The sequence below is a fragment of the Pan paniscus genome, chromosome 8 (genome assembly GCF_029289425.2).
Source record: "Pan paniscus chromosome 8, NHGRI_mPanPan1-v2.0_pri, whole genome shotgun sequence".
NCBI lineage: Eukaryota > Metazoa > Chordata > Mammalia > Primates > Hominidae > Pan > Pan paniscus.
Genome location: NC_073257.2, coordinates 34,245,885 through 34,272,759, shown reverse-complemented (window position 1 = coordinate 34,272,759; position 26,875 = coordinate 34,245,885). Strand labels below are relative to the sequence as shown.

General features: G+C 41.6%; 1 protein-coding gene and 1 non-coding gene across 18 annotated transcripts in view; one reads left to right on the top strand and one right to left on the bottom strand.

Moving 5' to 3' along the window:
* MLLT10 (MLLT10 histone lysine methyltransferase DOT1L cofactor) overlaps window positions 1-26,875 on the bottom strand; it is a 221,021-nt gene that overhangs the window by 157,745 nt on the left and 36,401 nt on the right. For 12 of the 17 annotated variants that reach the window (XM_034930078.3, XM_034930079.3, XM_063607286.1 and 9 more), the window contains exon 4: window positions 1,336-1,390. The exons of 2 other annotated variants lie outside the window; for them this stretch is intronic. In XM_034930078.3, coding sequence (XP_034785969.2) covers window positions 1,336-1,390 — 55 coding nt within the window. Of the gene's footprint in view, window positions 1-1,335; window positions 1,391-5,053; window positions 5,076-15,629; window positions 15,682-16,175; window positions 16,221-26,875 lie in introns of those variants that run through there. 3 more of the 17 variants (XM_034930083.3, XM_034930085.3, XM_034930088.3) reach the window with 3 other exon arrangements.
* On the top strand, window positions 23,384-23,490 carry LOC117974798 (U6 spliceosomal RNA). The gene has a single exon (XR_004664924.1). It is a non-coding gene; the product is annotated as a U6 spliceosomal RNA (small nuclear RNA).

Genomic DNA, 26,875 nt, shown 5'->3' with positions numbered 1-26,875 from the left:
GAAGTGGCTACCCAAAATGGAGAAGAGTATAGTAGTAATAGCAGCTTAACCTTTTTTTAGCTGCCTCATCATATATGCCATGGTCTAATAAACTCATGTCTACACATTTCAGAATAGTATTGAGCTGTAGAAAAATATGATTTCTCTGACAAAGATAACTGAAAGTGAATAAGAAAATGAGTAATATACAAGGGTTCATAGGAAAGCATACCAAAATGTGATACAGAAGTCAGCTTTTTTTTTTTTTTTTTTTTTTTTTGAGGCAGGGTCTCACTCTCACCCATCCCAGGGACTGAAGTACAGTGGCGTGACCATGGCTCATTGCAGCCTCGACCTCCCAGACTCAAGCCATCCTCCTGCTCAGCTTCCCAAGTAGCTGGAACTGCAGGCACGTGCCACCATGTGTAACTAAGTCTTTTTACTTTTATTTTTTATATTTACTTTTGCAGAGACCAAGGTCTCCCTATGTTGCCCAGGATGGTCTCAGACTCCTATGCTCCAGTGAGCCTCCTACCTTGGCCTCTCAAAGAGCTGGGATTACAGGTGTCAGGCAGCACACCCAGCCTAAAAGTCAACATTTCTTTATATTCAAGCAACAAAGATCCTCAGAGTTAAATAAAATTAACATTCAATAGAAACATCATCTGTCTAGAGATACACAAAACAGAAAAAAAGAATCTAAAACAACAGATTTTAGGTCTAACAACAACAACAACAAAATGTGGCTCATTTTTCAAAAAAAAAAAAATTCCTAACATAAGAAACTATATCCATTTAAAAAAAATACTTTTTTTTTTTGGAGACAGTCTCCTTCTGTCACGCAGGCTAATGGGCAATGGTATAATCTCAGCTCACTGCAACCTCCGCCTCCCAAGTTCAAGCGATTCTCCTGCCTCAGCCTCCCAAGTAGCTGGGACTACAGGCAGGCACCACCACGCCTGGCTAATTTTTCTATTTTTAGTAGAAACCAGGTTTCACTATGTTGGCCAGGCTGGTCTCGACTCCTGACCTCAGGTGATCCACCTCCCTTGGCCTCCCAAAGTGCTGGGATTACAGGTGTGAGCCACCTCGCCCAGCCAAAAACATAAGAATTTAAATTAGAAGTATGTATTTAATAGATCATACTGCATAAAATACCCAATGCTTAAGTTTGTCCACAAAGTAGAAAAATTGTGGGTCAATACAATAAGGATTTATAAATTATAGCCACCACTGTTAAAAATGAGTAGAAAACGCTGTTTAATTTGATAAAATAAAATAAACTACCAAATATTTGAAAATACTCCACTGTCCCAGTTTTCAATAAAATTTTTTTCAAGAAATCTCTGCACTTACCCCCATTATCTGTTCTTTTTAAAGCTCCATCCTTATGGGGACAAAGTTCACATCTCTATTAAAAAAAAAAAGAAACAGGTAATGAAGAAATATTTCAGATTATCAAAAATGTAGTATCTTCCCTGCAACGTCAAAACTACTGAAAATGTGAGAGCAGCATTTGTCCTAGTTGCCCCCCAAGAATATTTCAAAACATTCTTCACAAACAGTTGTTCTTGATGACATGTGATCTTCTTCAGAGGACAAGTAATTTTTTTTAAAGTACATTTTAACTTTTAAACTCCTGCCATGGGCCAGGCGCGGTGGCTCAGGCCTGTAAATCTTAGAACTTTGGGAGGCTGAGGCAGGCGGATTAGCTGAGGTCGGGAGTTCGAGACCAGCCTGACCAACGTGCAGAAACCCCGTCTCTACTAAAAATAAAAAATTAGCCAGGCTTGGCAGCGCATGCCTGTAATCCCAGCTACTGGGGAGGCTGAGGCAGGAGAATTGCTTGAATCCGGGAGGTAGAGGTTGCGGTGAGCCAAGATCGCGCCACTGCACTCCAGTCTGGGCAACAAAAACGAAACTCCAACTAAAAGAAACAAAACAAAACTCCTGCCACAATTTTTTAAATCTTACATTAATAAAAACACAAAGATGCTGGGATTATTTACCTGGGGAGCGGGAGAAAAAACAAAAAGGTCCTCTCAACACAGGAATGGGGCAAGGCTTTTAACATCTGCCTGTTACCTGTTTACTTCCTGTCTTATGGTCAGCTAGGACGACTGCCGTCAAGTAGGTCTGGTTTCTCTTAAAGAGCCTAACTCTAGAATTTAGAATTTTAATTTAAGTGGCAAGAAATGATCTCATGCATGCTGATTTCCCTTCTAAAAGGAATTAGGCTAATCAGTTATTATTATTCAAACACAATAGTACTCAAAATTTATTGTGGATCCCTCTCCTTCTCATGCTCAGAATTTAAAACCAAAAATTAAAAGTAGAGCCAGTACTACCACTTCTTATGAAACACAGTAAGTTTCAGTGGCACTGTCTTACCAAGAAGAATATGTTCCTGAAAGTCTCACTTGAGTATTATTTATATCCCACTTTGTTTCCAAAAGAGGTTTTGCAGCATACTATATAGTAATATAGGCCGGGCACAGTGGATCACACCTGTAATCCCAGCACTTTGGGAGGCTGAGGTAGGTAGATCGCTTGAGCTCAGGGGTTCAAGACCAGCCTGGGCGACATGGCAAAATCCCACCTCTACAAAAAACAAAAACAAAAAAACAAAAAATTAGCTGGGTGTGGTGGTGGCACACCTGTAGTACCAGCTACTAACCAGGCTGAGGCGGGCAGATCAATTGAGCCCAGAAGGTCAAGGCTGCAGTAAGCCACGATTGCACCACTGCACTCCAGCCTGGGTTACAGAGTGAACCCTATCTCAAAAAAAACAAAAATAAAAAAAAATGTGTATATACATATACATATATATACACACACACACACACATACACACACACGTATATATATGTGTGTATGTATACATATGTGTATATATACACACACATTATATATATATACACATACACACATACTTTATATATATATACACACACTATATATACACACCCTACATATAAATATATATACACTTACATACATATATAAATTACAACAAAAAATTGGAGTAGAAAATTAAGTTGAAATAGTATTAAAAGTACAGAAAGCATAAGCCATAAAAGCCTAATGAGGCCGGGTGCAGTGCCTCACACATATAATCGCAGCACTTTGGGAGGCCAAAACAGAAGGACCACTTGAGGTCAGGAGTTCGAGACCAGCCTAAGCAACAAAGTAAGACCTCATCTCTACAAAAAATAATTTAAAAAAAAATAGAGCCTATTGGCTGGGCACGGTGGCTCACGCCTATAATCCCAGCACTTTGGGAGGCCAAGGCGGGTGGATCACAAGGTCAAGAGATCAATACCATCCTGGCCAACATGGTGAAACCCCATCTCTACTAAAAATACAAAAAATTAGCTGGATGTGGTGGCGCATGCCTGTAGTCCCAGCTACTTGGGAGGCTGAGGCAGGAGAATCACTTGAAACCGGAAGGCGGAGGTTGCAGCGAGCAGAGATCATGCCACTGCACTCCAGCCTGGGCAACAAGAGCAAAACTCCATCTCAAAAAAAAAAAAAAGGCCGGGCGCGGTGGCTCATGCCTGTATTCCCAGCACTTTGGGAGGCTGAGGCGGGTGGATCACGAGGTCAGGAGATCGAGACCGTCTGGCTAACACGGTGAAACCCCGTTTCTATTAAAAATACAGAAAATTAGCCGGGCGTGGTGGCAGGCGCCTGTAGTCCCAGCTACTTGGGAGGCTGAGGCAGGAGAATGGCATGAACCCAGAAGGCGGAGCTTGCAGTGAGCTGAGATCGCGTCACTGCACTCCAGCCTGGGCGACAGAGCGAGACTCCATCTCAAAAAAAAAAAAAAAATTGAGCCTATTGATAAAGTTTGGATATTTGTGCCTCCAAATCTCATGTAAAAATGTAATCCCAATGTTGAAGGTGGAGCCTAGCAAAAGGTGTTTGGGTAATGGGGGCAGATCCCTCATGAATGTCTTGGTGTTTTCCCTGTGGTAATGAGTGAGTTTCTTGCTGTTGTTAGCTCACGTGAGATCTGATTGGTAAAAAGAGCCTGCCACCTTGCTCCCTTCTCTCACCATGTGACACTCCTGGTCCCCATTCCCACTGCCCCATGAGTAAAAGTTTCCTCAGCCCAAAGATGTTGGTGGTATGCTTGTACAGCCTACAGAACTGTGAACCAAATAAACTTCTTTTCTTTATATTAATAATCTACCCAGTTTCAGGTATTCCTTTAACCTGAAACAGGCTAATACCACTATACTTCTTGCCTTTCAGTATTTCACTCTCCTGATTTTCCTATTACCTCTTTGGCAGCACCTTTCTGATCACCCTATCAAACCTTTAAATGGTGAAGTTCCTCAGGGCTCTGGCCTAAGATGTCATCTTATTTCACGTGAAACACTAGGCAATCTTACTCATTGTCCAAATTTCCATTACCAACTAAATTATAAAAATATAACAGTGACTCCCAAATTTTATCTATTTGTATCTGTCCTCAGGTTCAGGTATAAAACTCTATATGCTACATAAACACTTTATTTTATTTTATTTTGAGATGGAGTCTCACTCTGTTGCCCAGGCTGGAGTGCAGTGGCTCAATCTCGGCTCACTGCAACCTCCAGCTCCAGAGTTCAAGCAATTCTCCTGCCTCAGCCTCCCAAGGAGCTGCAATTACAGGTGTGTGCCACCACGTCCAGCTAACTTTTTCTATTTTTAGTAGAAATAGGGTTTCGTCATGTTGCCCAGGTTGGTCTCAAACTCCTGGCCTCAACTGATCCACTCACCTCAGCCTCCTAAAGTGCTAGGATTACAGTGAGCCACCTCACCCAGCCTACATAGACACTTGAAATGCTCCACAATTTATGACAAAACCTGCTCTTCCTGCTCTTTCCATATACTGGTAATGATATTTTCAATGACACATTGCTCACGCAAGACACCTAGTATACGTCATCTTTGACCACTTCATACCTCACTCCCTAATTTCACTTTTAATCCATAACTGTATTGTGCCCTTCCTCTTCCTAAATACTGGTGAGATCTGCCTCTCTCTCTCCATCTCCACTATTACCCTACTTAAAGCAAGCATTACCTTTCATCAGGACCACTTCAGTCACCTCCTAAATGCAGTAGTCCCCCAGTTATCCATGGGAGAAACATTCTAAGAACCCCAGTGGATGTCTGAAACAACAAATGGTACTGAGCACTTGATTCTGTTTTTTGCTATACATACATACTTATAAAAAGTTTAATTTATAAATTAGGCACAGTAACAGATTAACAACAACAATAAAATAGAACAGGCTGGGTGTAGTGGCTCACACCTATAATCCCAGGATTTTGGGAGGCTGAGGCGGGCAGATCACCTGAGGTCAGGAGTTCGAGACCAGCCTGGCCAACATGGTGAAACCCTATCTCTACTAAAAACACAAAAAAATTAGCTGCATGTGGTGGCAAGTGCCTGCAGTCCCAGCTAAGCAGGAGGCTAAGGCACAAAAATCGATTGAACCTAGGAGATTGCAGTGAGCCAAGATCGTTCCACTGCACTCCAGCCTGGGCGACAGAGAAAGAGACTCCACCTCAAAAAATTTTTAAAAATTAAAAAAAAAAAATTATAACAATGTACTATAAGAAAAGCTATATGAATGTGGTCTCTCTCCAAATGCAGTCTGCATAACAACAACCACATATACAGTGGTGGTCCCATGAGATTAAATGGAACTAAAAAATTCCTATTGCCTAGTGACGTAATGATGTAATAGCCATAGTAACATGACAGAGCAATTTTTAAAATAAATTTAGTGTACATTAAGTGTACAATGTTTATAAAGTCTATAGTAGTTGTAGCAGTCCATTCTCTCACTGCTATAAAGAACTACCTGAGACTGGGCAATTTATAAAGAAAAGAGGCTTAATTGATTCACAGTTCCACATGGCTGAGGAGGCCTCAGGAAACTTTCAATCATCACAGGAGGGGAAGCAAGCACATCTTACATAGCAGCAAGCAAGAGAAAGAGAATGTGTACATAGGAAAAAACTGCCACTTTCAAAACCATCAGACCGCAAGAGAATTCACTCGCTATCATGAGAACAGGATGGGGGAAACTGCCCCCATTATCCAGTCACCTCCCTCCTTCAACACATAGGGATTACAATTCGAGATGAGATTTCAGTGGGGATACACAGCCAAACCCTATCAGTAGTGTACAAAAATGTCCCAGGCTTTCACATTCACTCACCACTTACTCACTGACTCACCCAGAGCAACTTCTAGTCCTGTAAGCTTCATTCATGGTAAAGCCCTATACAAGTGCATTTTTTTTAATCTTTCATACTACTATTTTAGCTGTACCTTTTCTATGTTTAAAAACACAAATATGGCTGGGCGCGGTGGCTCACGCCTGCAATCTCAGCACTTTGGGAGGCCGAGGCAGGCAATCACGAGGTCAGGAGATCGAGACCATCCTGGCTAACACGGTGAAACCCCGTCTCTACTAAAAGTACAAAAAAAATAAGCCAGGTGTGATAGTGGGCGCCTGTAGTCCCAGCTACTAGGGAGGCTGAGGCAGGAGGATGGTGTGAACCCGGGAAGCAGAGCTTGCAGTGAGCCGAGATCGTGCCACTGCACTCTAGCCTGGGCTACAGAGCGAGACTCCGTCTCAAAAAAAAAAAAAAAAATTCACTGAACATTAAAAGAAAATACACAAAATAGGCTGGACACAGCGTCTCACGCCTGTAATTCTAGCACTTTGGGAAGCCAATGCAGGCAGATCATGAGGTCAGGAGTTCGAGACCAGCCTAGCCAACATAGTGAAACTCCGTCTCTACTAAAAAAAAAAAAAATGAGCTGGGCGTGGCGGTGTGCACCTGTAATCCCAGCTACTCGGGAGGCTGAGGCAGGAGAATTCCATGAACCCAGGAGGCAGAGGTTTCAGTGAGTCAAGATCGCGCCATTGCATTCCAGCCCAGGCGACAGTGCAAGACTCTGTCTCAAAAAAAAGAAAAGAAAATACACAAAATAGGACGGGTGCGGAGGCTCACGCCTGTAATCCCAGCACCTTGGGAGGCCGAGGCAGGCGGATCACGAGGTCAGGAGATCGAGACCATCCTGGCTAACACAGTGAAACCCCGTCTCTACTAAAAATACAAAAAAAGTTAGCCGGGCGTGGTGGCGGGTGCCTGTAGTCCCCACTACTCAGGAGGCTGAGGCAGGAGAATGGCGTGAACCCGGGAGACGGAGGTTGCAGTGAGCCAAGATCATGCCACTGCACTCCAGCCTGGGTGACAGAGCAAGACTCCATCTCGAAAAAAAAAAAAAAAAAATACACAAAATATATTAATAGGACTGTGATAAGGATGGTAAGATTATGAGTGATTTCTTTCCTCTATTCCAAATTATACCATTTCCGTTATATTGTAAAGTTTTATGGAAAAATGTCACTAAATGCTAACTAAATCTGCCCACTGAAGATAAACCTATAATAAATAAAACAGGATGTCTCAGCAACAACAATAAAAAAGAAACTATAAGCCGAGCGTGGTAGCACCAGTCTGCAGTCCCAAATACTCAGAAGGCTGAGGCAGGAGGATCACTTGTGCCTGGGAGTTTGAGGCTGCAGTAATATAATAGCAATACTGCACTCCAGCCTGGGCAAAAGAGCAAGACTTGATCTCAAATTAAAAAAAAAAAACAAAGAAAAAACAAAACAAAAAAACAAAGAATTTTTTAAATACTAAAAATACAACATGTGAAGTAAAAATTTCACTAGGCAAGCTTCATAACAACAAATCTGAGATGACAAAAGAGTCAGTGAACTTGAAGCTACATCAATAGATAGAATCTAATCTGAGGCCAGGCATGGTGGCTCACAAAAACCTGTAATCCCAGCACTTTGGGAGGCCGAGGTGGGTGGGTCACCTGAGCTCAGGAGTTCGAGACCAGCCTGACCAACATGGAGAAACCCCGTCTCTACTAAAAAATACAAAATTAGCCAGGTGTGGTGGCACACACCTGTAGTCCCAGCTACTCAGGAGGCTGAGGCAGGAGAATCACTTGAACCCAGGAGGCGGAGGTTGTGTTGAGCCGAGATCGCACCACTGCACTCCAGTTTGGGCAACAAGAGCGAAACTCCATCTCAAAAAAAAAAAAAAAGAATCTAATCTGAAAGAGGAAATAGAGGTAAAAAAAAATTAAAAAAAAAAAAAAACCAGGGCTTCAGGGACCTACAGGACAGTACCAAAAGGTCTCACATGCATAACCAAAGGCCTTAAAAAGAAGAAGAGAGAAAGAATATGAGGCAGGAAAGAAAATTTTGAAGAAACGATGGCTGAAAATTTCTTCAATTTGAAAAAAGACACATTCACAGATTGAAGAATCTCAGCAAACCTCAAATAGTCAAATGCCTTGCTAAACAGCAAACACAGAGGGAAAAATCTTGAAGAAAATGTCACATTACACAGAGGGCAGAGGGAACAGTGACTGGATAAATGGGAGATTTCTCATCATAAAATATGGAAGCCAAAAGAAAGTAAACTAAAATACTTAAATTGCTAAGAGATAAAGCACCGTCAACACAGAATTCTAAATCCAACCACAATGCCCTTCAAAAATAAAGATGAAATAGGTACTTTCAGATAAAAGAAAGAAAACACAATTTATCACCAAAAGATATGCCCTGCAAGAAAGGCTAAAGAAATTCTTCAGAATTAAGACAAATGATGCTAGAAAATGCAAATCTTCAGAAGACTACCACAAATGGTAAATATCTGGGTAAACTTAGAAGACTTTTAACTCTTAAGTTCTTAACATTACATGATTATTGAAAGCCAAAATTATATTGTTGTTTTCTGGGGCTTATAATATACATAGTTCCAACACACATGACAATAGCATAACTGACAACAAACAGAGGTGATATAAAAGAACAACTTACAAGCTTTGTATACTTTACGACTTGTACAATATTACCCATAAGTGGTAATACTATAAAAACAGACTGAAAAGAGTAAAGAAATATACTTAAATTGCTAGAGGAATGTGCAAAAGAATTAAGTTGAAACCCTTCCTGATACTATACTTAAAAATTAATTCAAAAGTGAATCGCAGATCTAAATGTAAGAGCTAAAACTATACAACTTTAGAAAAAAAATAGGAGGTAAGTCTTTAGGACTCGGTTGAACAACAGTTTTTAGACATAACACTAAAAGCAGAGGCAATAAAAGAAAAAATAACTAGAATTTACCAAACCTACAGACTTTTTTGCTACAAACAAAACCATCAGGAAAGTAAAAGGATGGAAGAAATATTTACAAGTCTACAAGTCGCATGTCTGACAAGTAGTTTGTATCCAGGATACAGAGCTCTTCCACTCAAAAATAAAAAGCTATACAGCCCAGTTAAAAACTGAACAAAGGATCTAAATAGACACTTCTCCAAAGAAAATATATAAATGACCAATAAGCACACGAAAAGATGCTTAACGTCATTAATCATTAAGGATTAAAAATCAACACCAGGCCAGGTGCGGTGGCTCACGCCTGTAATCTCAACACTTTGGGAGGTCTAGGCGGGTGGATCACCTGAGGTCAGGAGTTTGAGACCAGCCTGGCCATCATGGTGAAAACTCCATCTCTTCTAAAATTACAAAATTAGCCAAGCGTGATGGCAGGCACCTGTAATCCCAGGTACTCAGGAGGCTGAGGCACGAGAATCGCTTGAACCCGGGAGGCAGAGGTTGCCATGAGCCAAGATATCACACCACTGTACTCCAGCCTGAACAACAGAGTGAGACTCTGTCTAAAAAAATAATATAATGAAAAAAATAAATAAAAATCAACACCACAATCAGATACTACCTCATGCCCTGTAGGATAGCTAAAATCAAAAGCCAAACAATAAAAAATGTTGGCAAAGAGATGGAGAAATTAAAACCTTCATATAGGCTGGGTGCGGTGGCTCACACCTGTAATCCCAGCACTTTGGGAGGCTAACGTGGGCGGATCACCTGAGGTCAGGAGTTCAAGACTAGCCTGGCCAATATAGTGAAACCCCATCTCTACAAAAATACAAAAATTAGCCCGGCATGATGGTGGGTGCCTGTAATCCCAGCTACTCGGGAGGCTGAGGCAGAAGAATCACTTGAACCCGGGAGGTGAAGACTGCATTGGGCCGAGATTGCGCCATTGCACTCCAGCCTGGGCAACAGAGGGAGACTTCCGTCTCAAAAAAAAAAAAAAAAAAAAAAACCTTCATCTATTGTTGCTGGTAATTTAAAATGTTACAGCCTCTGTCAGTTTTTCAAAAGATTAAACAGAGTTACAGCATGAAACAAAAATCCTACGCCCAAGAGAATTCAAAACAAATGTCTGGATTTGCAGACAAATGTTCATAATAACGTTATTCATAACATTGCAAAAGTATATACAACCTAAATGTCTATCAATTAATGAATGAGTAAAGAAAATGTAGTATAGCCATGCAACAGAATTATTATTTGACAACAAAAGGGAATGAAGTTCTAATGCTACAAAACAAATGCTTGTACATTATGCTAGGAGAAAGAAGCCACTCACAATACACCATATATCATATGATTCCATTTATATGAAATGTCCCAAATAGGGATAGAGACAGAAATGAAGATTAGTGATTGTCAGGAGCTGGGGAAGTAGGGTAATGGAGAGTGACTGTTAATGGGCCAAAGGGCTTCTTCTTGAGGGGATACAAGTGTTCTAAAATTGATTGTAGTGATGTAGACACTGTTTCAAAACAAAACAATTGGCCGGGCGCAGTGGCCCACACCTGTAACCCCAGCACTTTAGGAGGCTGAGGCGGGCGATTCACCTGAGGTCGGGAGTTCAAAACCAGCCTGATCAACATGAAGAAACCCCATTTCTACTAAAAATACAAAAATTAGCCAGGTGTGGTGGCACATGCCTATAATCCTAGGTACTCATGACGCTGAGGCAGGAGAGTCGCTTGAACCCGGGAAGCGGAGGTTGCGGTGAGCCGAGATTGTGCCATTGCACTCCAGTCTGGGCAACAAGAGCAAAACTCCAACTCAAAAAAAAAAAAAAAAAATTGTGTATTAGCACGGATAGAAAAGTAAACACAAGGTGTCTGTAAGAAACACACTTTAAGTGAAGACACAAACAGGTCAAAAGTAAATGGAATGGCCGGGCACGGTGGCTCACACCTGTAATCCCAGCACTTTGGGAGGCCGAGGTGGGTGGATCACAAGGTAGGAGATCGAGACCAGCCTGTCAACATGGTGACAACCCAGCTCTACTAAAAATACAAAAATTAGCTGGGCGTGGTGGCGGGTGCCTGTAGTCCCAGCTACTCGGGAGGCTGAGGCAGCAGAATGGCGTGAGCCTGGGAGGCGGAGCTTGCAGTGAACCAAGATCATGCCACTGTACTCCAGCCTGGGCGACAGAGCGAGACTCCATCTCAAAAAAAAAAAAAAAAAAAAGTAAATGGATAGGCTGGGTGTGCAGTGGCTCACGCCTGTAACCCCAGCACTTTGGGATGCCAAGGCGGGCACTTGATCACTTGAGGCCAGGGGTTCGAGACCAGCCTGGCCAACATGGCAAAGCCCCATCTCTACCAAAAATACAAAAATTAGCCAGGCACGGTGGCACACACCTATAGTCCCAGCTACTAGGGTGGCTGAAACAGGTGAACTGCTTGAATCTAGGAGGCAAAGGCTGCAGTGAGCCAAGATCACACCACTGCACTCCAGCCTGGGTGACAGAGTAAAACCTCATCTCATAAAAACAAACAAACAAACAAACAACAAGAAAAAAAAAGATGGTGAGTGGCTACATAGTAAAGAGAGGGAGGGGCATTTCACAGTAAGTCAGACAATGAAGAAGTCATAATAATTATAAATGTATGCACCTAAAAACAAGGCTTCAAAATACATGAAGCAAAAATTAGCATAAGGCATAGTCAGGATACTCAGTGCCCCAAACGTGGTAAGATATTTTAACACTCCTCTTTGTGATTGACAAAACCAAACCAAATAAAAATAATAATAATAATAATAATCTAAGCAATGTTAAAACCACTATAAACATTCTTTTCAGGTAAACTTGGTGCATACCCCATGGAAGACCACCTACTGAGCCATAAAGCGGGACACAATAAAATGAAAATAATGGAAATCATACAGATTATGTTCCCTAACCACATTAGAAAAAAGATATAAAATTAATGACCTAGCAGCCCGATATGGTGGCTCACGCCTGTAATCCCAACACTTTGGAAGGCCAAGGCAGGTGGATCATCTGAGGTCGCAAGTTCAAGACCAGCCTGGCCTACATGATGAAACTCCATCTCTATTAAAGATACAAAAATTAGCTGGGCATGGCAGCGGGTGGCTGTAATCTAAGCTACTCAGGAGGCTGAGCTGAGGCAGGAGAATCGCTTGAACCCGGGATGCAGAGGGTGCAGTAAGCCAAGATCGCACCACTGCACTCTAGCCTCGGTGGCAGCACAAAACTCTGTCTAAAATAAAATAAAATAAAATAAGTAGGGTTCTACCTAAAGAACCTATATATAAAAGAGTAAAGTAAACCCAAAGTAAGTAGAAAAAAGAAATAGTAAAAATAAGAGCAGAAGAAATGAAAAGTAACAGAGAATTTGAAGTCAAAGTGGGTCCTTTTGTCAGAGGCCTCTGAACCAGAATGCCTCTATCTTGAACAGGGGCTGGGGAAATCATAAGGCTGAGTCCTGCTGGACTGCAGTAAGTTATGCATTCTAAGTCACAGAATGAGATAGGAGGCTGGCACAAGATACAAGACATAAAAACCTTGCTGATAAAACAGGTTGTAATAAAGAAGGGGGCCAAAACCCACCAAAGCCAAGATGGTGACAAAACTGACCTCTGGTCGTCCTCACTGCTCATTATACACTAATTATAATACATTAACATGCTAAGAGACACTCCCACAAGCGCCATGACAGTTTACAAATGCCATAGCAATGCCAGGAAGTTACCCTATATAGTCTAAAAAGGGGAGGAACCACTAGTTCTGGGAATTGCCCACCCCTTTCCCAGAAAACTCATGAATAATCCACCCCTTGTTTAGCATACAATCAAGAAATACTCATAAAAATGGGAAACCAGCAGCCATGGCACTGCTCTCCCTATGGAGTAGCCATTCTTTTATTCCTTTACTTTCTTAATAAACTTGCTTTCACTTTACTCTATGAATCCGCCTCAAATTTTTTCTTGCACAAGATCCAAGAACCCCTCTCTTGGGGTCTGGATTGGGACCCCCTTTCTGGTAACACTTTGGAAAAACCTAAAAAGTTGACAATCTGCAAGCTAAATTAATTTTTTTTTTAAATAGGAAGAATACAAATTACCAATATCAAGAATAAAATGGGAATTACCTCTACAATCCCAAAGATATTAAGAGGGCCAAAGATTATTATTAATAACTTTATGCTAACCAATTCAACAGCTTAGATGAAAAGAAAAAATTATTTGAAAATGAAACTTATCAAAACTGATAAAACAGAAAATCTGAGAAGCATTTTAAGTTGAATTCGTTATCAAAATCCTTCCCAAAAAGAAAACTCTAGACTCAGATTTTTTCACTGATAAGTTCCTTCAAACACTATAAATCAATCTCACACAAGTATTTCCAGAAAACAGAGAAGACAATGCTTCCCAAATCATTTTCTAAGTTTAGCATGAAGAATACCAATGAATATACCAAAAATACCAGCACTTGACAAAAAGCAACAAGATTACAACAAAATCCCTCCCATACAAAGTTGCAAAAATATTTACTATTAGCAATTTAAGTCCAACAATATATAAGAAGAATAGGCCAGTTGTGGTGGCTCACATGGATTACGAAAGTAATCCCAGCACTTTCGGAGGCCAAGGCGGGAGGATCACTTGAGGTCAGGAGACCTGCCTGGCCAACATGGTGAAACCCTGTCTCCACAAAAAAAATTAGCCGGGCATGGTGGCACGTGCCTGTAATCTCAGCTACTTGGGAGGCTGAGAATCACTTGAACCCAGGAGGTGGAGGTTACACTGAGCAGAGATTGTGCCACTGTACCCATCACTAAAAAAAAAAGAAGAATAATACACCATGACACCAAATGGCATTTAGCGTAACATTTGAAAATAAAACAATGAAATTTACATTAGTATCTTTAAAAACATAGCATTATCTCAATAGATACAGAAAAAGCTTTTGAGAAAACTCAATATCCATTCATGACACAAACCCTCAGGAAGCTACTCAACTGTGTATTCTCCATGGCATGGCATGACTATTCCTCTTGGGGTCTGTGACTATAACAAACTATCTTTTCAATGGCAGTCATGCTGGGTTCTGTTGGCCTTGCCATATCTAAATAGTAATAAAAGCTATATTTGAAAGCAATCTGATAAACTTCATCAATAAAACCCCTACAGCTGACTTATAATTGATGGTGTAACACTGAATGCTCTCCTCTAAGAATGAAAACAAGATTAAGTCCATTCTGTAAGGGAAGAGAATAAAAGGAATTACAAATGGGAAAAAAGAGATAAAACAGTGTTTTATGACAATCATCTATTAGAAAAATCTAAGTAATCTACCTAAAAAACCAGTAGAATTAATATGACTTAAGTAAGATTGTAAGAAACAGGTCAATATACAAAAATTCTATTTCCAACAAAAAATTAGAAATTTTTATAATACTTTATAATTGCTAAAAATGTATTTAATATTTTAAAATAGCATCAAAAAAAAAGACAAAATACTTAAAAATAATTTTAGGCCGGGCGTGGTGACTCATGCCTGTAATCCCAGCACTTTGGAAGGCCGAAACAGGCAGATCACTTGAGGTCAGGAGTTGACCAGCCTGGCCAACATGGTGAAACCCTATCTCTACTAAAAACATAAAAATTAGCTGTGCTTAGTGGTACATGCCTGTAAGCCCAGCTGCTTGGGAGGCTGAGGCAGGAGAATTGTCTGAACCCAGGAGATGGAGTGAGCCAAGATTGCACCACTGCACTCCAGCGAGGCAACAGAGTGAGACTCTGTCTCAAAAAAAAGGGAAAAAAATAAGTAATTTTAAAACAGAAGACATGCAAGACCAAAGGCTAAAAGCAACAAACAACTGCTCAGACAAAGCAAAAAAGACCTAAATAAATGGAGAGATATACTATACTAATGATTAAGACTCAATCGTTGTTAAGATGTCAGTTCTCTTCAAACTGATCAACAGATTCAAGACAATTATAATCATGATCCCATCAGCCTTTCTTGGAGAAGACAGAAAAGAGATTATTAAAATTTATATGGAAATGTGAAGGACGGAAAATATGCAGAACTTCGAAAAAGAAGAAAAAGGTTTTAGGACTTCCAATTCTGACTTCAAGACAATATAAAGTTACAAAATTATCAGAATAACAGGGCTAGACAAACAGATTTTTGGAGCAGAATAAAGATTTCTGAAAGATATCCCACTTATGCAGCCATGTGATGTTCCCAAAGCAACCCAGTGAGAAAAAGAGACTGTTTTCAACAAATGGTGAAAAACAACTGGATAGCCATATGCAAAATACTCAAACCTACAAAAATAATTTCAGATGCATCACAGACCTAAATATAAATTAGCAAAAGCAAAACCTTTTAGAGGAAATAAAGGAAATTACCTTCATGACTTCGAGGTTAGGCAAAAGTGTCTTAGCTCACAGTAAGCAATAACTACAAAAGAAAACACTGATAAATTAAACTTATCAGATATAAATATTTCTGCTCATCAAAAGGTACAGTTAAAATAAATAGTTAAACCATATAGACTTGGGGAAAGTATTTACAAAACATTTATCAGACACAGGATCAGTATTTAGGACATATAAACACCTTCTGCAACTCAAATAGATGAAAAAAGAAAACAAAGAATAGTAAAGGCTAAATGAACAAACTCATCACAAGAGAACACACGAATGGTCAACACACAAGCTAAAACGTGCTGAATATCATCAGTTATCATGAAAAAGTAAATTAAAACCACAATGATACCACTTCTGGTCAAGATGGAGTGAATAAAGGGGACCAGATTTAGCCTCCTTGCATGAAATAATAAAAAACCTAATAAAATGAATGAAACAACAGCACTGAAGATATTGGACAAGCAACAAAACACAGTGATCCCTGGAAGACAAAAAACAAATGGGCCACACGTGTGCCCAGCTTACTGCCTTGAGAGAGTTTCCAGGTCGTGGAACAGGGAGGAGGAACCCAGGCAGAGCCTGTGGTCTCCCCAAGTTGAGGAAATGAAGCTGGAAGTCCAAGGAGGCCAAGGTGCCTAGAGCTCACAAGGGAGACCAGCACTGAGTAGAGAGCTGGAGAGAGAGAGAGAAATGAAGAGATCTACAAAGGCTCACCCTAGAACTTTTGGTTGAATGACAAATCAGCACTTGCAATGTAAAGGAGCTATCCAATGGCAAGATGAGAAATCACCAAAAGAATTAGAGGTAATAGCATCCAGAACTGACATAAGGATGTGAATAGTACCCATACCCAAAAGTCCAAAAGGAAATGATGTGATATAATTTCTATCACACTGTAGATATGACATAGGAGTACTAAGAAAGTCTTCAGAAGGAGGAAAAAATTAACCCTAAACACAGCCCTGGTCAAGTCAAAGAAAACATGAAAGACCCAACAGAAAGAAACTGTTTTCAAGCAACTCAATAATGCCACAGAACAAAGTCCACAAATATTTGTAAAAGGCAAACAAAACTAGAGAAACTAGAAAACAAGGTAAAATTCACAGTGGCTAAAAAGTCAATCAAAATTTATAAGACTTACATAGAAGCAGGAAGTTACACCCCATAATGAAACAAAAAAAAACCAATTTTGAAATGAAACAGAAAATAGAATTAGCAGACAAGTCCTTTAAAACAATTATGATGATATTTCATATGATCAGAAGGCTAGAAGAAATATATTAAGTAAAAATATGAAATATTTTTAAAATTTGAACTTCTAAATTGAAAATTACAAAGTCTAAGATGAAAAATACACTTTGAGATTTACAACCCATGAAACCAAAATTACTAACCTAAATGAAACACAGAAAAAAAAAAACCACTAAAAAATGTAATACATGATAATTGAAATAATTTCAAGAGGCCAAACTTGTAACTGGAGCCACAAAACAGGAGATAATATAGGAAAAAAAAGTCTTTAGAAATCATGGCCAACAACTTTCACATATTTGATGGAAATTATAAGCATGTATAACAGGGCACTCTTTTAATGAACTATCAGTCACTGGAAACATGAAGAAAAGTGGCTGAGCGCAGTGGCTCACGCCTGTAATCCCAGCACTTTGGGAGGCCGAGGTGGGAAAATCACTTCAGGCCAGGAGTTCGAGACCAGTGTGGGCAACACTGCAGAACCCCATCTCTAAACACACACACACGCGTGCACACACACACACACACACAAATTGGCCTGGCACAGTGGCTCACGCCTGTAATCCCAGCACTTTGGGAGGCCGAGGTGGGCAGGTCACCTGAGGTCAGGAGTTCGAGACCAGCCTAACCAACATGGACAAACCCCATCTCTACTGAAAATACAAAATTAGCTGGGCATGGTGACACATGCCTGTAATCCCAGCTACTCAGGAGACTGAGGCAGGAGAATTGCTTGAAGCCAGGAGGCGGAGATTGCAATGAGCCGAGATCATGCCATTGCACTCTAGCCTGGGCAACAAGAGCGGCACCCCGTCTCAAAAAATAAAAACAAAAAACACACAAAAATTAGCCACAGGTAGTGGCACACACCTGTGGTCCTTCTAGCTACTCGGGAAGGCTAAGGCAGGAGGAGGTCAAGGCCATAGTGAGCCATGATTGTGCCACTGCACTCCAGCCCAGGCGACAGAGCAACACAGGAAGACCCGGTCTCTACAAAAAGATTTTTTAAAAATTAACTGGGTGGGCCAGGCATGGTGGCTCACACCTGTAGTAATCTCAGCACTTCGGGAGCCTGAGGCAGGCAGATCACCTGAGGTCAGGAATTCGAGTCCAGCCTGGCCAACATGGTGAAACCCTGTCTCTGCTAAAAATACAAAAATTAGCTGGGCATGATGGCGCACAACAGTAATCCTAGCTACTCGGGAGGCTGAGGCAGGAGAATCGCTTGAACCCAGGAGGTGGAGTTTGCAGTGAGCCGAGATCACGCCACTGCACTCCAGCCTGGGCGAGAGCGAGATTCCATTACAAAAAAAAAAAAAAAAATTGGCTGGGTATGGTAGCATATGCCTGTAGACCCAGCTACTGGGGAGGCTGAGGTGGGAGGATCATTTGAGCCCAGGAGGTGGAGGCTCAATGAGCTATGATTGTGCATGCCACTGCACTCCAGCCTAGGTGACAAAGCAACATCATGTTCAAAAAAAAGGAATGATAATAATAGCAGGACCAGCAGACAGAAAATCAGTAAGGATACAGAAGCTTGAATAACACCATTAACCAAACTGACCTAACTAACTATAGAACGCTCTACACAAACTACCAGAATACGCATTCTGTTCAAGTGCATTTGGAACATTCACCAAGATATACCATATTCAGGCCAAAAAAACAACTCTTGGTAAATTTAAAGGTTTCAGGTGTTACCATGAATTTTTTTCTTACAACTGTGATATTAATCTAGAAATCAGTGACAAAAAAAAATCAAAGACAATCCCAATATTTGGAATCAAAACATACTTCTAAAATAACCAGTGGGGGCCAGGAGCAGTGGCTCATGCCTGTTAATTCCAGCACTTTGGGAGGTCGAGGCAGGTGTATCACAAGGTCAGGAGTTCAAGACCAGCCTGACCAAGACGGTGAAACCCCGTCTCTACTAAAAATACAACATTACCCGGGCATGGTAGCAGGCTCCTGTAACTGCAGCTACTCAGGAGGCTGAGGCAGAGAACTGCTTGAACCCGGGAGGCGGAGTTTGTAGTGAGCCAAGATCGCGCTGCTGCACTCCAGCCTGGAGACAGAGTGAGAATCTGTCTCAAAATATAAAATGAAATGAAATGAAATAAAATAAAATAACCAAGGGGTTAAAAAAAAAGACAAAAATATCAAGTATTTTTAAGACAGTTAAAGCAGTAATTGAAATAGAAATTTATACAATTACATGACTATATTAGAAAAGAAACAAATCAGTGATTTCACCTTGTTCCTTAAGAAACTAGAAGAGCAAAAGAAAGAAAGATCAGAGCAGAAGTCAATGAAATAGAAAACAGAAAAACAGGGCACACTCAATGAAATCAAAGGTTACACTTACACTTCTAGGAGGATGGAATGGATATACTTTTCCCTATTCCTCCCACTAAGTACAAATTTAAAATGTGAATATTATAAATAAAACAAATTTTCTCTGAAAGGTGGAGAGAAGGCAAATTAGCTCAGGATCACAGGACACAAGGCACAATATAGCAGTAAATTCCCTGGGTATTCTCTTCTTTTTGCCTAATGTATCCTACTCCTGGAATGGAAGAAGTGAGTACATCAGGAACACCGATGGGCACTGACCAAATAAAAGAACCCCCAACAAGGCCGGGTGCGGTGGCTCATGCCTATAATCCCAGCACCTTGGGAGGCCAAGGCGGGTGGATCACCAGAGGTCAGGAGTTGGAGACCACCCTGGCCAACATGGCAAAACCCCATCTCTACTAAAAATAAAAATTACCCGGGCGTGTTGGAAGGCGCCTATGATCCCAGCTACTCCGGAGGCTGAGGCACGAGAATTGCTTGAACTCGGGAGGCGGAGGTTGCAGTGAGCAGAGATCGCACCACTGCACTCCAGCCTGGGTGATAGAGAGAGACTCTGTCTCAAAAAAAAAAAAAAAAAAAGAAGAAGCCCCAACAAAAGCCTTCTCTCTCCAGACCAGATTACCAGTAAAGTGGTATGTTAACCAGAAAGAAAACTTGAAGAGTAACTGCTATAATCCAGCATAACACCATAGAAAACCTAGCCCCACCCATACCAGCAATGATCACATGGGGAACCTAGATATCCACCCTCATGAGACTGTAATGAAAACAATCCAAGATTCCCACCAGGTAGTGTCGGAGAAAATTAAGCAGGGGATTGGAACCTTCATTCCAATTGGCTAGTTAATGAGCATCCACTCCCTACTGTGTCAGTGGAGAAAAGTAGGGAAGACTGGACTTCCACCACCATCTGCCAGTAATAAGGCATCCCTCACTGTCCCTACTGGAGTGGTAGCAGAGAAGACCTAGTAGAGAGTGAGAACTTTCACCTACACACAGTAACAAACAAGGCCACATCCACCACAGAGATCAGGTAGGGAGCCACAACTCCCAATTCTGCAAACAACTAAAAGGAAGTTTGCCTCAAATGTCAACACAGACAAGGTAGATAACCTGAACTTCATCCCCTACCTGGCTTAACAAAGTGGCACCAACACTCTCCCCTTGTTAGATAAGTGTAAGAGAACACTAGTTAAAACAGTTGATTAAGTAAGTGCATAGTCTCATGACAATACAAAAATGCCCAGGTTTCAATCAAAAGTTATTTGTGATACCAAAAAGATACCAAGGCCGGGCACGGGGCTCGCGCCTATAATCCCATCACTTTGGGAGGCCGAGGTGGGTGGATCACCTCAAGTCGGAAGTTCGAGAACAGCCTGACCAACATGGACAAACTCCGTCTCTACTAAAAATACAAAATTAGCCAGGTGTGGTGGTGCATGCCTGTAATCCCAGCTACTTGGGAGGCTGAGGCAGGAGAATCACTTGAACCCGGAAGGCGGAGGTTGAGGTGAGCCGAGATCATGCCATTGCACTTCAGCCTGGGCAACAAGAGCGAAACTTCGTATCAAAAAAGAAGAAAAAAAAATTTCAGTGGAACAAATATCCAAACCATATCAACGAACTAAAAAAAAAGATACAAAACACAATAAAGAAAAATGGTTTGGCACAGTGAATTGGGGTAGAAGAAAAAAATAAGAAAAATGGAATTCCAAAAATGTTCAAGTAACCCAAAAGAAAGCAAGAAAAACAGTCAAAAAACAAAAACTAAAACAAGGCATGGTGGCTCAGGCCTGTAATTGTAGCACTTTGGGAGGCCAAGGTAGGTGCATCACCTAAGGCCGGGAATTCAAGACCAGCCTGGCCAACATGGTGAAACCCCATCTCTACTAAAAATATAAAAATTAGCTGGGCTTACAGTAGATGCCTGTAATCCCATCTACTCAGGAGACTGAGGCACAAGAACTACTTGAACCCGGGAGGCAGAGGTTGCAGTGGGCCAACATTGAGCCACTGCACTCCAGCCTGGGCAAGAGTAAGACTTTGTCTCAAAAAAAAAAAGGGGGGGTGGGGGGGAGTCTGACAACATCTATAACTATGTAAATGACCCAAATACCTAAATACAGAAAATAAAAGACAAAAACTGGCTAGGTGCAGTGGCTCACAACCGTAATCCCAGCACTTTGGGAGGCCGAGGAGAGCAGATCACCTGAGGTTCGATGTTCGAGACCAGCCTGACCAACACAGTGAAAACCCATCTCTACTAAAAATACAAAAGAAAAATTTAGCCAGGCGTGGTGGTGGGCACCTGTAATAGCTACTCTGGAGGCTGAGTCAGGAGAATCGTTTGAACCCACTAGGTGGAGGGTGCAGTGAGCCGAGATCATACCACTGCACTCTACCCAGGGTGACAGAGCGATACTCCATCTCAAAAAAAAAAAAAAAAAAAAAAAGGCCAAAGATTGACAGACTGGATTTTAAAAACATAACCTAAAGCCAAGCATGGTGGCTCATGCCTGTAATGCCAGCAGTCTGGGAGGCCATGACAGGAGGGTCTCTTGAGCCCAGGAGTTCGAGACCAGGCTGGGCAACATAACAAGACTTGGTCCCTACAAATAATAAAAAAATCAGCCAGGTGTGATGGTGCACACGTGTGGTCCCAGTTACTTGGGAGGCTGAGATGGGGGAACTGTTTGAGCCCAGGAGGTCCAGGCTGCAGTAAACCATGATTGTGCCACTGCAATGCAGCCTGGGTGACAGAGCAAGACCATGTCTCAAAAAAAAAAAAAAAAAAAAAGGCCAGGCACGGTGGCTCACACCTGTAATCCCAGCACTTTGGGAGGCCGAGGAAGGCAAATCACGAGGTCAACAGTTCGAGACCAGCTTGGTCAACACAGTGAAACCCCGTCTCTACTAAAAATATAAAAAATTAACCAGGCATGGTGGCAGGCGCCTGTAATCCCAGCTACTCGAGAGGCTGAGGCAGAAGAATCGCTTCAACCCGGAAGGCGGAGGTTGCAGTGAACCAAGATGACACCACTGCACTCCAGCCCAGGCTTCAGTGCAAGATTCCATCTCAAACAAACACAAAAAACAAAGAAAACATAACCTAACACTATTTTGTGTACAAGAAATTTACTTCAAATAAGCACGTTGAAAGCAAAAAAAAAATTAAAAAGGTATATGATGCAAACATTAATTAAAGAAAAGCTGGAGTGACTATATTAATATCAGAAACACTATACTTTTGAGCAAAGAAAAAGTACTAGAGACTAAGAAGGAAATTATTTATGGAGAGAGAGGTCAATCCACCAAGAGGACATAACATTCCTAAATGTGTACGCACCAAAAAACAAGACTACAAAATATGTAAAAGAAAAGCTGATGGAACTGAGTGGAGAAATGCATAAATCCACTATAGAGACTTCAATATTTCTCTGTAATAACTGTTAAAACTATACATATATTCATAGCAAGAATATTTAATTCAACGCTATTAACTAACTGGATCCATGAACATTTTACAGAACAACAGAACATTCCACTCACCAAGAGTGGAATACCTTTTTTTTTTTTTTTTTTGAGATGGAGTTTCGCTCTTGTTGCCCAGGCTAGAGTGCAATGGTGCGATCGCGGCTCACTGCAACCTCCACCTCCTGGGTTCAAGCAATTCTCCTACCTCAGCCTCTGGAGTAGCTGGGATTACAGGCACGTGCCACCACGCCCAGCTAATTTTTGTATTTTTAGTAGAGACGGGGTTTTAACATGTTGGTCAGGCTGGTCTCGAACTCCTGACCTCAGGTGATCCACCCATCTTGGCCTCCCAAAGTGCTGGGATTACAGGCGTGAGCCAACACACCCAGCATTTTTTTTTTTTTTTTTAGACAGAGTCTCACTCTGTCACTCAGGCCGCAGTACAGTGGTGCGATCTCAGCTCACTGCAACCTCCGCTTCAAGGGTTCAAGCAATTCTCCTGCCTCAGCCTCCCAAGTAGTTGGGATTACAGGCATATGCCACCATGTCCGGCTAACTTTTGTATTTTTTTAGTAGAGATGGGGAGACTCTGTCTCAAAAAAAGAAAAAGGAAATAGCCAAAACTGATGAACAGAGGATATATAAAGGTACTAGTGCTTGTCTCAACAGCACATATACCAAAATTGAATCAATACAGAGAAGATTAGCATGCTCCCTGCACAGTAATGACACGCAAATTCTTTAAGTGTTCCATATTAAAAGAAAAAAAAAAAAAAGATACCAAATAAGCACCTGAAAAGATGGTCAACATCATTAGCCACTAAGTAAATACGTATTAAAAACACAATGACGCGTGTGTAGTGGCCTGTAATCCCAGCACTTTAAGAGACCAGTCGGGAGCATGGCTTTAGCTCAGAAGTTCAAAACCAGCCTGAGCAACATAGCAAGACCCCATCTCTTCAAAAATACATTTTTAAAAACAGTGGCTGGGTGTAGTGGCATACACCCATAGTCCCAGCTACTCGGAGGGTTAAGGCGGCAATAAGCCATGATCATGACACTGCCCTTCAAACCCTAGGTAACAGAGCAAGACCCTGTCTCAAAAAAATAAAATAATAATAGGCCGGGCACGGTGGCTCATGCCTGTAATCCCGGCACTTTGGGAGGCCAAGGTGGGTGGATCACGAGGTCAGGAGATCGAGACCATCCTGGCTAAGACGGTGAAACCCCGTCTCTACTAAAAATACAAAAAATTAGCCAGGCGTGGTGGCAGGAGCCCGTAGTCCCAGCTACTCGGGAGGCTGAGGCAGGAGAATGGCGTGAACCCGGGAGGTGGAGCCTGCAGTGAGCCTAGATCGCGCCACCACACTCCAGCCTGGGCGACAAAGCGAGACTCTGTCTCAAAATAATAATAATAATAATAATAATACACACAGTGAGATATCACTACCCGCCTATCAAAATTACTAAATGAAGACTTATGTTCACATGAAAACCCATGTAATGTTTATAACAGTTCTATTCTTAATAACCTACAAGTGGAAATAACGAGATTATCTTTCAGCAAATAAGTAATTAAACAAAACGCAGTTTAACTGCAACAAATACTAAGCAACAACCTGGAAGAATCTCCAAGGAATTAAACCTAGTGTAAAAAACTCAATCCCAGAAAGTTACATGTTGTTTTGTTCTGTTTTTAGACAGAGTCTCACTCTGTCGCCCAGGGTGGAGTACAGCGGCACAATCTCAGCTCACTGCAACCTCTGCCTCCTGGGTTCAAGCAATTCTCATGTGTCAGCCTCCCAAGCAGCTGAGATTACAGGTGCCCGCCATCACATCTGGCTAATTTTTGTATTTTTAGTAGAGACAGGTTTCACCATGTTGTCTAGGTTGGTTTCAAACTCCTGACCTCAAGTGACCCACCCGCCTCAGCCTCCCAAAGTGCTGGGATTACAGGCCTGAGCCACGCGCCGGGCCTCCAGAAAATTACAAGTTCTATCATCCCATTTATATAACATCCTTGAGGTAACAAAATTACCAAAATGAAGAATACCTTAGTGGTTATGACTAAGTCTGGCGGCAGAAGGAAAGCAGGTGTGGCTATAAAAGCACAACAGGAAGGGAGAGGATTCTGGGAAGATGGTGCAATAGGAAGCACCAGGAACCTGAAGTTGGGAGTTCAAGACCAGCCTGACCAACATGGAGAAACCCTGTCTCTACTAAAAATACAAAATTAGCCAGGTGTGGTGGCACATGCCTCTAATCCCAGCTACTCAGAAGGCTGAGGCAGGAGAATTCCTTGAACCCAGGAGGCGGAGGCTGTGGTGAGCCAAGATCATGCCATTGCACTCCAGCCTGGGCAACAAGAGTGAAACTGTCTCAAAAAAAAAAAAAAAAACAAAGTATATATAAGTCAGCAATGAAGAAAACGCAAGATTCGTGCACAGAAAAATCACAAAACTTTACTGAAATAAACTGAAGACAATATAAATAAATGGAAAGACATTTCACGTTCTCGGATTGTAATACCTTAATGTTGCTAAGATTTTACTACTCCAAAGCAATCTCCACGCCAGGTGTGGTGGCTCACACCTGTAATCCCAGCACTTTGGGAGGCTGAGGCGGGTGGGTCACTTGAGGTCAGGAGTTTGAAACCAGCCTCGCCAACATGGTAAAACCCTGTCTCTACTAAAAATACAAAAATTAGCCGGGCGTGAAGGCGCGCACCTGTAATCTCAGCTGCTTGGGAGGCTGAGACATGAGAATTGCTTGAACCCAGGAGGCAGAGGTTGCAGTGAGCTGAGATTGTGCCACTGCACTCCAGCCTGGGCAACAAGAGTGAGACGCTGTCTCAAAAAAAAATAAATAAATAAAATAAATTAAAAAACAAAAAGAAAAAAAAGCAATCTACACATTCAATAAAATCTCTAACAAAATCCCAAGAATGTTTTTGGCAGAAATTAAAAAAAAATACATTCTGAAACTCATGTAGAATCTCAAGGGACCTCAAATAGCCAAAACAATCTTGAAAAGGAAGAATAAATTTGAAGACATCACACTTCCTGATTTCAAAACTTACTACAAAGCTACAGTAATCAAAACAGTGTTGCCAAGCACAGTGGCTCACGCCTGTAATCCCAGCACTTTGGAAGGCCGAGGCGGGCGGATCAACCAAGATTGGGAGTTTGAGACCAGTCTGACCAACATGGAGAAACCCCGTCTCTACTAAAAATACAAAAATTAGCTGAGCGTGGTGGCGCATGCCTGTAATCCCAGCTATTCGGGAGGCTGAGGCAGGAGAATTGCTTGAACCCAGGAGGCAGAGGTTGCGGTGAGCCAAGATTGGGCCACTACACTCCAGCCTGGGCAACAAGAGCGAAACTCCACCTCAAAAAAAAAAAACTGTTGTACTGGCGTAAAAACAGAGCACTGAAAGAGAATAGAGAGTTCAGAAATAAACTCTCGCTTATATGGTGAAGTGATTTTCAACAAAAGTGCCAGTATCATTCAGTGGGAAAGAGAGTCTTTTCAACAAATAATGCCGGGAAAACTGGATTATCTACATGCAAAAGAATGTAGGTGGACACTTACCTTACACTGCACACAAAAATTGGCTCAAAATGGATCAAACACCTAAACTTAAGAGCTACCACTGGGCCGGGTGCAGTGGCTCACGCCTGTAATCCCAGCACTTCGGGAGGCCGAGGTGGGCGGATCACGAGGTCAGGAGATTGAGACCATCCGGGCTAACATGGTAAAACCCTGTCTCTACTAAAAATACAAAAATTAGCCGGGTGTGGTGACATGTGCCTGTAGTCCCAGCTACTCGGAAGGGTGAGGCAGAAGAATCGCTTGAACCCAGGAGGCAGAACAGAGCCAAGATCGCACCACTGCACTCCAGCCTGGGCAACAGAGCAAGGCTCCGTCTCAAATAAATAAATATATAAATAAATAAAAGAGCAACAACTATAGAAACATTTAGAAGAAAACACAGGGGAAAATCTTCACTGCACTAAATTTGACAATCATTTCTTGGATATGATACCAAAAGCACAAAAAACAAAAACTAAAAAAAGATAAATTGGACTTCATCACAATTAAAATCTCTGTGCATAAAAGGACATGACTATCAACAGAGCAAAAAG